Raw genomic sequence first — 13,530 nt, 5'->3', positions numbered from 1 at the left:
TCTACCCCAACTTGATTCCATTTTCTAATAGTGAGTTATTTACAACTCGTTGAAAATGGCCCTCAAAATTAAATATTTGGGTAAATCATAAGAACGCAAATATTTCTTTTTCTAAAAAAAAAAAAATGTATATAAATATGTCCTTAAAATGCCCATTGGGCGTATATATAAGTAAATAAATAAATTCCCTACGGAGAGTGACAAGAGATGTTAACGCAATATGTTTACTCTATTATTGTCGCTAGCGAGAATGAAACACGGCACATTAACTTTATCGCTGTCCCGAGGGAGAGAAGGACACAAGTCAATCCCATTGTTGTCCCCAAGGAGAGAGTGACACAGCATGTATTTAACTCTATTGTCATTACCCAGGGAGAGAGTGGCATGACACGTTGACTCCATTGTTGTCCCTAGGGAGAGACACAACATTAACTACAATGCCGATACCAAGGGAGGGGTTGACACGACATGTTAACTCTATTGTTGTTACCTTGGGAGAGAGTGACACAACATGTCTGTAACTCTATTGTCATTACCCAGGGAGAGAGTGGCACGACACGTTGACTCCATTGTTGTCCCCAGGGAGAGACATTAAACAACATTAACTACAACATTAACTACAATGCCGATACCAAGGGAGCGGTTGACTCGACATTTTTTTTTTACATTTTTTTTTTTTTTTGCACCACAACAGGCCAGGAGGCCTAATTACAGTGGTGAATTACATCACAGAGCACCCAGGCTTGAGGAAAATCACATTTTAATTTTTGTGTTCTCACCGGGAATCGAACCCGGAACATTAAAACATTTTTTTTTATTTTTTTTTTTTTTTGCACCACAACAGGCCAAGAGGCCTAATTACAGTGGTGAATTACATCACAGAGCATCCAGGCTTGAGAAAAATCACATTTTTATTTTTTGTGTTCTCACCGGGAATCGAACCCGGAACCTTCCGTGCGTGAGTCAAGCGTCTTGACCACTACACCACGGGGGCCAACATATTAACTCTATTGTTGTTACCTTGGGAGAGAGTGATATAACATATTGACTCTATCGTTATCCACAGAGAAAGAGAGTCACTTTAATTCGATTGCATATATATTTAACCATTTTGCACTATCACCACCTATTGATCAGAAAATAACCAATATAGGGTGAAATTCAATTCAATTCATTTATTAAAAATAACGTATAAATTACAAACTAAAATTTAAGACAAACATATTATAAAAAGAAAAAAATACATAGAGACTTTTGTCAGAATAGTAGGAGAATCCTGCTCCGGAAAACCCCTTCGGATACGTGGTATAGATCAACATCCAGATCGATGTTGTTCAGCATAGCAACAGCCCTTCCAACAGCAGAGTGCTCTTGTATATCGGAATATGAAACAACATATACTGACGCTGTTTTAGGTAATTATCAAGAACATGCAAACCAATGCTCATCATAATCTCAGGATTATCGACCATACCGAGCAACAATGGATAAAAATGTGTAGTCAAATACACACTCCTTCTAGTCTCTAAACTGCTGTAGCCGAGCGTACCCTGGAGAAACTCGTTCTCTCTCGTGTCTATCTCTATGATATCTCCTTTTGGAATTTCTCTATCATAAGAGAGTACTTTAGTTCACGTGGTCCTTAAATCATCGAGCCACTCTCGAGTTTACTTCGCATCGAGGAGTTGTAAAGAGTTCTCAGTACTGAGCACTTTCTTTGCTAATAATTATTATTTCAAGCTCTATAAAATAAAATAATTAGGGCATGATTGTGCCGTCACTAGTTTTCACTAAGCAAAATCAGACAAGCAGTAAAGGCATTTGATAGAAAGTTCCTAGTATAGTTATGGCATCTACAAGAAATGGGGAATCCCCCTGGCGAGGTCACATACCCTGGGTCCAGCCGTACAGGTCCATGAGACGGTGCAGGGCGGCGAGCTTGCAGCGGAGTATCTTCTCCCCCTTCTCGTACCCCATACCCTCGGTGCCGCGGATGTCGTTGATAGGCAGAACGCAGTTGGAGTTCTGCAATGAGATCATATAATTAATACGTTAAACAATTTTACTGTTCACAGAACAATAATTATTCGCATTCTTCTTGTCATTTCACTTTTCGCTGTGTGAACGAAAAAGACAAAACTAATGGGCTGTAGCGCCGTCAGAGAAAGAGATAATAAGAATAAAGATGAATAGTTTTCATCGGCAAAAAATCGACTAAGCCCGTTGTACCTTGAATGTGCCGGCGTGCACGCGCGAAGCGGGCACGCCCATCATGTCGGAGATCTGCTGCAGGAGGCCGGCGCCGCCGCCCTCGCGCAGCTGCGTGTCCAGGATGCGCTCCAGCTCCTCGCGGAACACCTTGGACGACATGATGAGGTCCACGCGCTTGCGCCTCTCCATCTCTCTCACGTCCTGCAAACAAACGGATGAATATTGCGTTCGGCGTTGGTGGTTAAAATAACTCGGGAGAGATATTACAGCAATATAAGTCCTTCGAGCCGGATTGTATCATTGGTCCTTGAAACCAAATTTTTATCATTAACCAAAAATATATGATAATAATAGTAATGTCATGAAAGACACGTCGGCAAAATACATACTAGAAAATATTCAACTATACAATATACAATCTCAAAATTGGTCCATCGAGCCGGATTTTATCATCGGTCTTTCCAGCCGGATTGTCGTAAGTAGTGTTATTTTGTAGTAAATGGTAAGTAAAGACACGCGAGATACGTACGGCGTCGATGTCGGCCGGGCGCTGGCGCAGGCGCTCCTCCTCCTCCTCGTCCCGCGCGGCAGTGCCGTTGGTGACCACGGGGGGCACCTCCGCCTCCGTGTCCGCCATGGCTGCTCGCTCCGTACCTGCCGACAGGGGAAACGCCATTGTTACAAACGGGAGGAATGACAAATGTATATGGTGGATAAAAAACAGTTTGTGTGATAAATCACAAATATACACATTTTATTTTTATTTTTTATTTTATTTATTTAATTTTACAATACGCCCAAGGGGCATTTACAAAAAATATACAGGTAAGTACAAACATAGTAAGTTATAATTTAAAAGATAAACAACGCTTTTTTGTATACATGTAGAAACAATAAAAAGCATACTGCCATGCAAAATAAAAAGTGAAATTTCACATAGTAAAAAGGAAAAAAAATATATGGATATTAGAAAAGTAATTGAATTAAAAAGCAAATTGTAAATAACTTGTAAAGAATTTAAACAAAAATACATATATATTTACATAAACTTATACATATAAAAAAAATGGTATTAACAAATTATTGTTAAAAACAAATAATAAAAATTAGTTAACAGTAAGTATATATGTATAAGATAATAACATAATATCTGGTACCCAAAAATATTTGATACATTAATTTTTAAAAAAAGATAATAATAAATAACGATACACATCAAAAACCGAGAAAAAATTGTACATAAATACTGATTTTACTATGAACTTATACCGTCTCGATATGTACCGACGACGATAGCGTTTGTAATCGCGGCCCCATACATAAATCGTAACGCGAAATTCGGTCAGTGCTAAGTGCAATTTTCACTCGCATTATAAAAATGACGAAATACGCCAAAAATGATTACGTAGGTAGTATATATAGGTATACCAGAGATTGTATTATTTAATAGGGAGAGTGGTGTGATGACTCATCGCCCGGCGGAGCGGACCGGCCGCCGCGCCGGCCGCCGCGCCTCCTCCGACCGTGGCGCGCGGCGTGCGAGAAATTAGCGGACAATGCGGTATTGTACTGTCCCAGGGCTCGATACATCGCCACCGAAATGGACGGGCGGGCCGTCTCCGCGGTACAACGCCGCATTGTCCTCGTGTGAAAACGCGCGGACGGGACTAGAGATGCAAGGCGGTAAAATTACCGCGGTATTTTACCAGATTTCGGTAAAATACGGTATTTTTCAAAGATATTAGAAATACGAGTAGCTTTGTTTTAGGACACTTTACATGACTGCAGAATCCAGGTTTAGATCCATCGGGTGGTTGTCGAGATTTATTAGAAGTATGGGACGTTCAAGGTCATTCGGTATGTACTTTTTATTTTAAAAAGGGGTTATTAAGTTTTGAAACTTAACAGGATCGGTGGACATGGGGTCCTTAGTAAAACCTTAAGTTTGTGACCTTGAACGACCACCGCTCATGCCATGATTTTGAAAAAATGGTGCTTAAAATCAGTTTTTTGTGTATAATTACGTCCCTGAAGGTTTTATAGAAAAAAAATACGAAAGTCTGAGAAAATAAAATTTACTTAAAAATCGTACTAATTTTTTTTTTTTCGTAGGATAAATACTTTCCAAGATTCGCGTTTGAACATCAAATACATTTTTTCAAAATAGCGGAAAAGCGCTATTAGCACTAACTTTTTACTAATTATTTGATAGTTGACCTACCAAAAGTCATCATCATTCCATGTCCGCTGCCAAAAGTACATCCCGAATGACCTTGAACGTCCCATACTTCTAATAAATCTCGACAACTACCGGATGGATATAAACCTGGTTTTTGCAGTCATGTAAAGTGTCCTAAAACAAAGCTTCTCGTATTTGTAATATCTTTGAAAAATAAACATTAGTACGTCAAATTCGTTTCTCACCGAAAATTACCGTAAAATACCGAAAATTACGGTATTTTACCAAAATCTGGTAAAATTCCCGGTGAAAACGGTGGGTAAAGCGGTACTCCTTATATTGGGTAGGGCCGTATCCTGGATCAAATCCTGTCGTCTGGCTGAGCCACCTAGCCACATACTCGTACATTTGCATAATCGAGGAGTAAAAGAAGTAAGCTCTGGACTAATGTTTGCTTAAAATTAATTGGAAAGAAATTCTGCGATCTTTTAGGCGAGTGCGAGTGAAATCTAGTTTCTAGATGGAGCTTCTTCGAACAATGCGTTCACCTCGCTGCACAGTTGAGCGAGCGCTGGGAATCCCACACTGAATTATTGCCATGATTATCTCTCATTGCAATGGCGGCGAGGCCACTCTCGGAGCGGCTTGTGCGGCGTGTCGTAATGGGCCAGGAATCGAACCCGGGACCGCGAGAATGACGGGCGGCAACTCCGGCTGCCACACGCACCACGGGGCGTGAATAATCTAACTATATGTTTATTTTGTTTATCAAAAGAAAACAACAGCCATTATAACAAAAAAAAATATTCACAAATAAACCAAAATTACAGGCCAATTATAGTTTTCTATACATGACTAAATACAATGTCAAAAAAAGGAGAAAAAAATCGTACCATTAAAAAGCCACTCCGCATCATTCCACACGTAAAAAATAAATAAAATATTTTAAAATAAATAAAGCCGGCGGATCCATACGGAGTAACCCCAGTCGAACCTCCCTCCTTTCCATCAAATTAATTAATTACAATATTAAAGAGTACAAAAAAATAAAATATTAAGTAGATACAGTTAGATTAAGTTAAAATGATTATTTTTAGTTTATCTTCGGGAAGATTTAAAAGTTCTCACAGTGCGGTAAAATTAACATTTTCGAGCCTGGGCCGCGATTGCGATTACAAAGGCAATCTTCCTCGGTACAAACCGAGACGGTATACTCAACTTCTGTACTATGTAAATCTACATCGCTATATACTAAGTATAATGTAGTCAACCATCACGCCGTTTATCCTAAGGTTAGGCAGATAGGATAGAACGTCATATCACTCTGTCTTTACGTTCATGCGTCATCTCATGCATGCGCCTGATTCGGCCATGCCACGTCTTTCTCGATCTCTATTTCTGCACCTATCAACATTCGCGCCGTAAATGTGTTTGGCCGTTCTTTCGCTGTCCATTCGCTCTACGTGTGCGAACCGACGCAGAGCCCCTTTCTTGATTTTGTCAGCCTCGGATCTCGACATTTGCGCACCTATCCTGTTTTCCACGCACACACTTCGCTCCCACGCATCGGGACCCCGATTACAATGGGGAGATAACAGAGTTATCTTCGCCTGTCTGCAAAGAAAACCCGATATTTGCGTACGAAAATGAGTATATTTGCATGAACATTTGAAGTAACCTGTAATGAGGAAGTTCAGTGGTTTTAAAAAAAAATAATATTTGTTAATAGACTGTTAAACTAAGTCAAAATTTTTTTGTAAATGCATTCTCCCCGAATGCAGCCCTGGTAGATCGATGAATGAAACATTTATGCTCTTTACTTCTATTTTACATATTATATTAAGGATTTTAATATCTACGAACACGCACAGTGCAAAGATCTATATTTCTCTAAAAACCGCACGTAAATCGGTTAAGCCATTTAGAAGGAGTACGGTGACATCACACGTACTGAGGAATTATATCTATAAAGATTTGTTCGTAGTTTGCTCGAATTTAATTCTATAATATGGTCTCCTAATGAAGAAGTTCAGTGGTTTTAAAAAAAACATATATTTGTTAATAGACTGTTAAACGAAGTCAAAATTATTATTTTTTAATTTTTATAAATCGTATTATCGGCGATACGATTTTTCAAAGTTTTGTATTTCTGAAATAACTCATTCAGTTCTTCCTATTGGTCCAGAAGCGACAAGCAGACCGGAAATCTTCCATAGCTCTCAGATCATAGGTCGATTCACACGAACCAGTGACGTCATTTAAAGTAGTGCGTTTTTATCAAAATATTTTTTATTATTTTTTCTGTACATTTTCAAGAAAATTTGCCGCACAATTTAATGCTCTAATTTTTACCCCGCGTAAGAAAACATTTTTTGTATCCAATTTCCCGTAGGGCTGAAGTTCCTCATTGAACATATTTAGAAGAAAAAATTGTACGCATATTCTGCTTTTTTAACAGAAAACTTTGTGGATAAAATTGAGGAAAAAAATCATGGTAATAAATAGTAATTAAAATAAATCAGTCAAAGAAATAATTGTAAATAATAATTGAATAGAAATAAATTGTGTGAAAAATACGTACACTTGTACTTTTTAAATTTATATAATTTATTTATTTATTCACACTCTTTATCAAAATACAATTCCATATTCACTTTGCCCAGCTAACAAGGGTACATACCCCGTTCCAAGCTAGGCAATTACATTTTTATATATTATAATAGTTTACAAATTAATATAGGGCACAGACAAACAAAATATAAACTTATTCGGATACACATTTTGATTCATATACATACAGACATACACATATATACACAAATGTATATATATATATACACATATATACACATGTACATACACACGCACGTACATACACCCATGCGCATACACATACATACATTCATAAAAACATAGACAATTTATTTATGCGAAACTTCATGGTTGTCATCTATAAATATGTATTTTTTAAATTATTCTTTATTTTTTATATTTTATTTTTGACATCCAGTAAGGTTCTCCAGTCCGTGGCATGCATCCACTTTTCTGACTCCCTACGACCGATGTCACGAAAGAGCGAGGTCAACACCTTCCGTAACTTGACAACACTCCCGTCTTTCCACGATTCTGGCAAAAGGTTATGCACCTTTTTGCCTACGTTATAGTGTTGTCTCGATGCCAGAACAGTGTTGACCCCTTCACTTAGTATCAGATCCCTATTAGAGTATCTTGTATTACGGTTGTGGTTGACGCTTGGGTAAAGCTAGGGTTTCCTAGGACAGCGGTGCCCGTATTTTAACGGCCGTAGTGAACAGTGATGCTGTTGACAGCCATCGTAACGGTGACTAGAAAGTGGTTTCCTATAAAAATGGTGTTGATAACACCGTTAAAGAATAAAACCACTCTATTCACCACTACGACGGCTGCCTACCGCATCACCGTTCACTACGGCCGTTAAGATACGGGCACCGCTGTCCTAGGAAACCCTAGCTTTAATGTCTCTCTTTATGTGTGTAACCACTACCGTTCTCAATATATACTGTTGAATAATATTCAGTACTCTGAATTCTTTGAAGAGCAAGCGTTTAACGTTTTTCTTTGTTTTGGAAATTAAGACATTTCCGTCAGCCGGTTTCGCGGATTAGCGGGTTTCAATTTTTTTCCTTTAATATTTTCTGTTCATGTTTCCCAGCTTAAAAAAAAGAAATACAAAAAAATGTATAGTGTAAAAGATAAATAAAAAATTTAAATAATTAAAAATGGATGCATCCGAAAGTCATTTATGTTTTCATAATTCTACGGTCGACACGAGTTCGGGTCCCGGCGCGAGTGGGTCACGCAACATGGCCGCTCACCGCACACATAATTATGTATATTTCGATTGCCCGGCCGATGCATGCGGCCATTTGCGAAATCATTCATCACCACTTTCCCCTTTAAAAACGGCCAGACAAAACGCGGATATTCGGCGAGCAACCGGTTTCTGGCGTTGTTACGTTTCTGACTGACCTTGATAAGCTCCCTAAGGTGTGAAATCCAGCACAAGTTAGCTTCATATTTATTTTGAACATATGTGAAATGCGCACGAAGCGGGAAGGTTGTGAAAAAAAGAGTAAATGAATAAGACAGAATAGGGAAATATCACGTTTTTTAAAAACATTTTTAAAGTATTATTTATTCATTTATTTATTTACACTCTTTATCGAAATACAATTTTACGTTAAATTTGCCCAGCTAACAAGGGTACATACCCCGTTCCAAGCTAGGCAATTAATTTTTAATATATGATAATAGTTAACAAATTAATATACAGCACAGACAAATAAAATATAAACTTATTCGTATACACATTTTGATACATACACATATATACACACATACATACACCCATGCGCATACACATACATACATTCATAAAAACATACAATTTATTTATGCGAAACTTCATGGTTGCCATAAATATATATTTTTTAATTATTCCTTATTTTTTTTTTTTATTTCCGACATCCATCTCCAATCCGTGGCATGCATCAACTTTTCTGGCTCCCTACGACCGATGTCACGAAAGGGCGAGGTCAACACCTTCCGCAACTTGACGACACTCCCGTCTTTCCACGATTCTGGCAAAAGGGTATGGACCTTTTTGCCAACGCAATAGTGTTGTCTCGATGCCAGAACAGTGTTGACCCCTTCACTTAGTATCAAATCCCTATTAGAGAGTATCTTGTATTACGGTTGCGGTTGACGCTCGGGTAAATGTCTCTATTGATGTGTGTAACCACTACCGTTCTCAATATATACTGTTGAATAATATTCAGTACTCTGAATTCTTTGAAGAGCGGTTAAAGGGTCTATGAAATACTGTCCAGTAGCTCAATCACAAATTACTATCGACGTGCTAATAAGCGACGCGATAACAATTTCTCACCGTGGTTGTTTATCGTACTCGCGATCACAATGCAACATCCGTGAACACCTAATATTAAATGTAAAAATTCATCATTCCCTTTCCGCACCTAATGATGCATAGGGCACTGTATTGGTACACCAATCGCAGCGTATCTTAATAATTTTTGTTAAATGAAGGTAAGATGATCAGTTTTACGCTTAGGGTACCAGTCCAGGGACTGTGAAATATTCTAGTGTTAAAACACCCCTTTTTAAATAAATATTTCACATCTACCATGTCGGGAATCGAACCCGAGACCTCTTAAATATTAGGCGAACGCGCTGACCATTACACCACGAGGCCGACTATTTGAATTTCACCGGTGTTAATATGGAAAATACTCCGAAACTGCTATTTTTATTTATTATTTATCACGCTATTTATTGCATTTAGCCGGCGCGGCGGTTGGCGAGCCAAATGTCAAGAAAAGCAGCCGCCATAGTAATTGTAATTTAATTTTCACTTTTTTGTATTAGATACTCCTTACTATTTTGCAAATGCAATATATTGTATTATTGTTTATAGTAAACGCCGATTTTTCGCCAGTGAACTGTATTCATTTACGAGGAAAACAAAAAACAAACCGACACGAGCGTTGACTTAGAGATTACACACGCGTTGACATATGACTGTGATAACTTAAGCATGTTTATTATCGTTCAACGTGATCGCTCAAATGCTTAGCGTGTTTTTAAGCACGTCGATAGTTATTTGTGATTGAGCTACTCGACATGTATATTTAAATGTGATTCCAATTCGTTGGATTATTTCAAAAGCAATAAAATCTGGCAGTCATCAAACCGGATAATTAAAGTTTTACCGTAAAAGTGAAAATAACTATTTGGCACATAGGTTGTATTCGAATGCAGGCGACGCCGACGGTGCAAGCCGAAGGAATTCCTAACAAGACCCCGACGCGACCTTATTACGGAGTCAAATGGCCGAATTAGTCGTCAAATACCTTCGCAATTGCTCTGATTACGTCACACCGATGCATAGGACACTGCGATTTCGATTTTACAGAAACAAACAGTCAACAATGATATAATAACATAAGAAAGATACGGTTTAAAGACAGACCAGCGAAGTTACTAAATAAAAATCATACAGAAACTTATTTCAACAGAGAGGGAAAACATTTTTGAGAAGGGAATATGGAAGTCTAGTCAAGTCAATTTTAGTCAAGTAGTTTATGTCAAACTGGTGTGTTTTTTTGTACAGTTCAGTCGTAGAGGTCAGGGTAGGGTAGGTTGTATGTTAGTTTAAGAATTTTATTTTGTTGTCTTTGTATTCTTGTTGTCTGTCTTGTTGCCAGTTCCCCAGAAGGCGATCATGTAACTCAATTTACTTTTGACATAGGATTCGTACATCATAATTTGAACAACAACAACAAACCATCACGCCGTTTCCCCGTAGGGGTAGGCAGAGAGGATAGAACGCCATAACACTCTATCTTGGCATACAGACCTCGCTTCCTCTACATTCATACATCTTCTTATGCACGCACGCCGATTATTCCTACTTTTGACATGTCCATCTTCAAGTATTTGATGGACTTGATCGTGCCATGTCTTTCTCGGTCTTCCTCGTTTTCTACATCCATCAACATTTGCATCGTAGATCCTTTTAGCCGTTCTTTCGCTGTCCATTCGCTCTACATGTCCAAACCGACGCAGCACCCCTTTCTTGATTCTGTCAATAATGCATGTCTCAGCCTTACACACTTCACGGATCTCGACATTTGTGCACCTATCATACATCGTTTTACCACACATTCGCCTGAGGGATCGCATTTCGACAGCATTCAACCTACTTTCATCATTATTTTTCCAATTCCATACTTCGCTCCCATACATTTGAATATATCTTAATATATATAATTCCTCTGTACGTGTGATGTTTACGTGCGGTTTTCAGAGAAATATAGATCTTTGCGCTGTGCGTGTTCGTAGATATTAAAATCTTTAATATAATGTGTAAAAAATAAGTAGATTATAAATGTTTTATTCATCAGTCTACCAGGGTTGCATTCGAGGAGAATGCACTGACAAAAAATGAAAAGATTTTGTTTTTATGTGTATAAAAAAGTTTGTTTTTGAATGATTACGAGCAGCATTTGTTTTTTATGGACATCAATCAGATTATTTCCTTAAATTTCTTTTAATTTCTATACATTTGTTTATTTTTATTGGATTTTTGGTAATACTGTAATAATAATATTATTCAATACATTTTTTAAAATCTTATTCCCTCATAATTTAATTTTATTCTTAATTTTGATTACAAACTAAACAATAATGTACTAATGAGAAAGCACGAAATTAAAGATCTTGGGATTGTTTTAGACTCAAAACTACTTTTTGAATAGCATATCAATAAAATTACCTCCAAAGCATTGAGCATGTTAGGTTTCATAATTCGAATGAGTAAACACTTTGATAATCCAAATGCCCTAATTTCATTATATTATACATTTGTCAGAAGCCATTTGGAATACGCCTCTCGGATATGGAATCCCCAGTATGCCATATATATAAGTAGAGGAGAAAATATTAAAAAAAAAAAAAAAGTACCTTAAATACAAAACCGGTATTTCTTATGTATCTACTCTCACTGCCTCCACCTTCCATGGAATCATTTCTCTACAATACCGCAGAGTGTGTGCGGACCAACTACTGCTATACAAAATTGTGACAGGAATGGTTGACTGTACAGAGCTGCTTGGTTTAATAACAATACATGTGCCAGACAGGATTTGTAGACGGTACCACCTGTTTCATGTACCAATAAGTAAAACATCGTATGTTAAAAATGCTTTTTTTCGTAGGACTTTTTCAATGTACGATACAAAATTTAAAAATATAGATTACACAAACATCACTCTGTCAGATTTAAAATTTACACTAAAAATGTATTATGTAACTTAGTAGACATTATAATAATAAATATGTAAATCTCCCCTCCCCTCCTTATCCTCTCTTCAAGCATTCTTGTCCTTATCCCGCCCAATTTACAGTAACTTAATGTTCTTAAAATAAATATTAAAAAATCTTTAATTATTGAGTACATGAAAATAACATTTTTATATGTATAAACTTGTATGTATTTATTTGATATGTAATATATTTTCTTTACTAACTTTGTATACTATGTGGAAATCTGTTATAAGTTCTGAGTTTATACACTATATCTGTTTGTTTACTAAAAATATGTATGTACAACTGTTGATTTCCCAAATAAAATAAAATAAAATTAAAATAAAATAAGTACACCCCTCTATTGGCGAGAAGACCGGAGTCTGACGTTTGCAAAAAGAATGCCATATTTGAAAAAATATTTATTTTATGTTTTGGAATCCAACCATAAACGAGTACCTACTTAGGTTTAATATTTGAATATTAACAATTTTTAGGTTTGGAATTTAATCACAAACAAGTACCTAGGTACCTACTTCAATAAAAAGTCTTTTTCCAAGGCAAGCCAACGTTCGGGCAGGACAACGTCTGTCGAATCAGCTAGTTTTGTATAATATAGGTATACAAAACAACAAAATGCACTGAGAGTCCGGGGTGCCTACCCGGCTACTTGTAGGTCCGCGGGCGCCGGACGGGCGCCCCCCGACGATCGATAATCGTCGGCGGACGAACAGACGGTATGCTAGGCCCCCCTACACATTGAATAACTAAATGTGACATAGGGTGGATTGATGTGTGCCGTTTTTTTTTCGTACATTTTCAAGAAACTTTGCCGTACAATCGGGAAATATTACGTTAATTTTTTCAACATTTTAAAAGTGATAAGGGTCCATGTAATACAGTCCAATAATAAAAAAAATATGCTACTTCTTTTAAGTATAAAAAGTATTTTTAAATATGTAATTTTGAATTCCCGCAAAAACATTTGATTTTTGAACAAAATTTTCGACACTATTAATGCGTAGATAAACGTCTCGAGGGGTTCTAGACCCGTCGGTATAAACCGATGTACTTACATCAAAACTCATGGTAGGGGATCGGTAGTATATAGTGGTACGATAGTGTCTAGAGTGGATTATTGTAATGGTATCTACGCACGTCTACCAATGAATAAAATGACTCGCCTACAGTCTGTATCGAATGCCGCAGCGAGACTTATTTCCGGAATCTCTAAGTTCAGTCGTATCACTCCACTACTTCGGGAATTACAATGACTA

General features: G+C 37.3%; 1 protein-coding gene across 1 annotated transcript in view; it reads right to left on the bottom strand.

Moving 5' to 3' along the window:
- Nucleotides 1-764: 764 nt before the first annotated feature.
- LOC148283045 (protein hu-li tai shao-like) overlaps nucleotides 765-13,530 on the bottom strand; it is a 66,132-nt gene continuing 53,366 nt past the window's right edge. Inside the window, exons 3-5 of the mRNA XM_088224141.1 lie at nucleotides 2,741-2,865; nucleotides 2,230-2,412; nucleotides 765-2,025 (exon numbers count right to left, since the gene is read on the bottom strand). Coding sequence (XP_088080267.1) covers nucleotides 1,885-2,025; nucleotides 2,230-2,412; nucleotides 2,741-2,848 — 432 coding nt within the window. The 5' untranslated portion in view covers nucleotides 2,849-2,865 and the 3' untranslated portion in view covers nucleotides 765-1,884. The remainder of the gene's footprint in view (nucleotides 2,026-2,229; nucleotides 2,413-2,740; nucleotides 2,866-13,530) is intronic.

This window comes from Micrasema longulum, unplaced genomic scaffold (genome assembly GCF_059751315.1).
Source record: "Micrasema longulum isolate JH-2025_06_02 unplaced genomic scaffold, ASM5975131v1 h1tg000267l, whole genome shotgun sequence".
NCBI lineage: Eukaryota > Metazoa > Arthropoda > Insecta > Trichoptera > Brachycentridae > Micrasema > Micrasema longulum.
The sequence above is the reverse complement of the archived record's forward strand: the minus strand, read 5'-3'. Positions and strand labels throughout refer to the sequence as shown.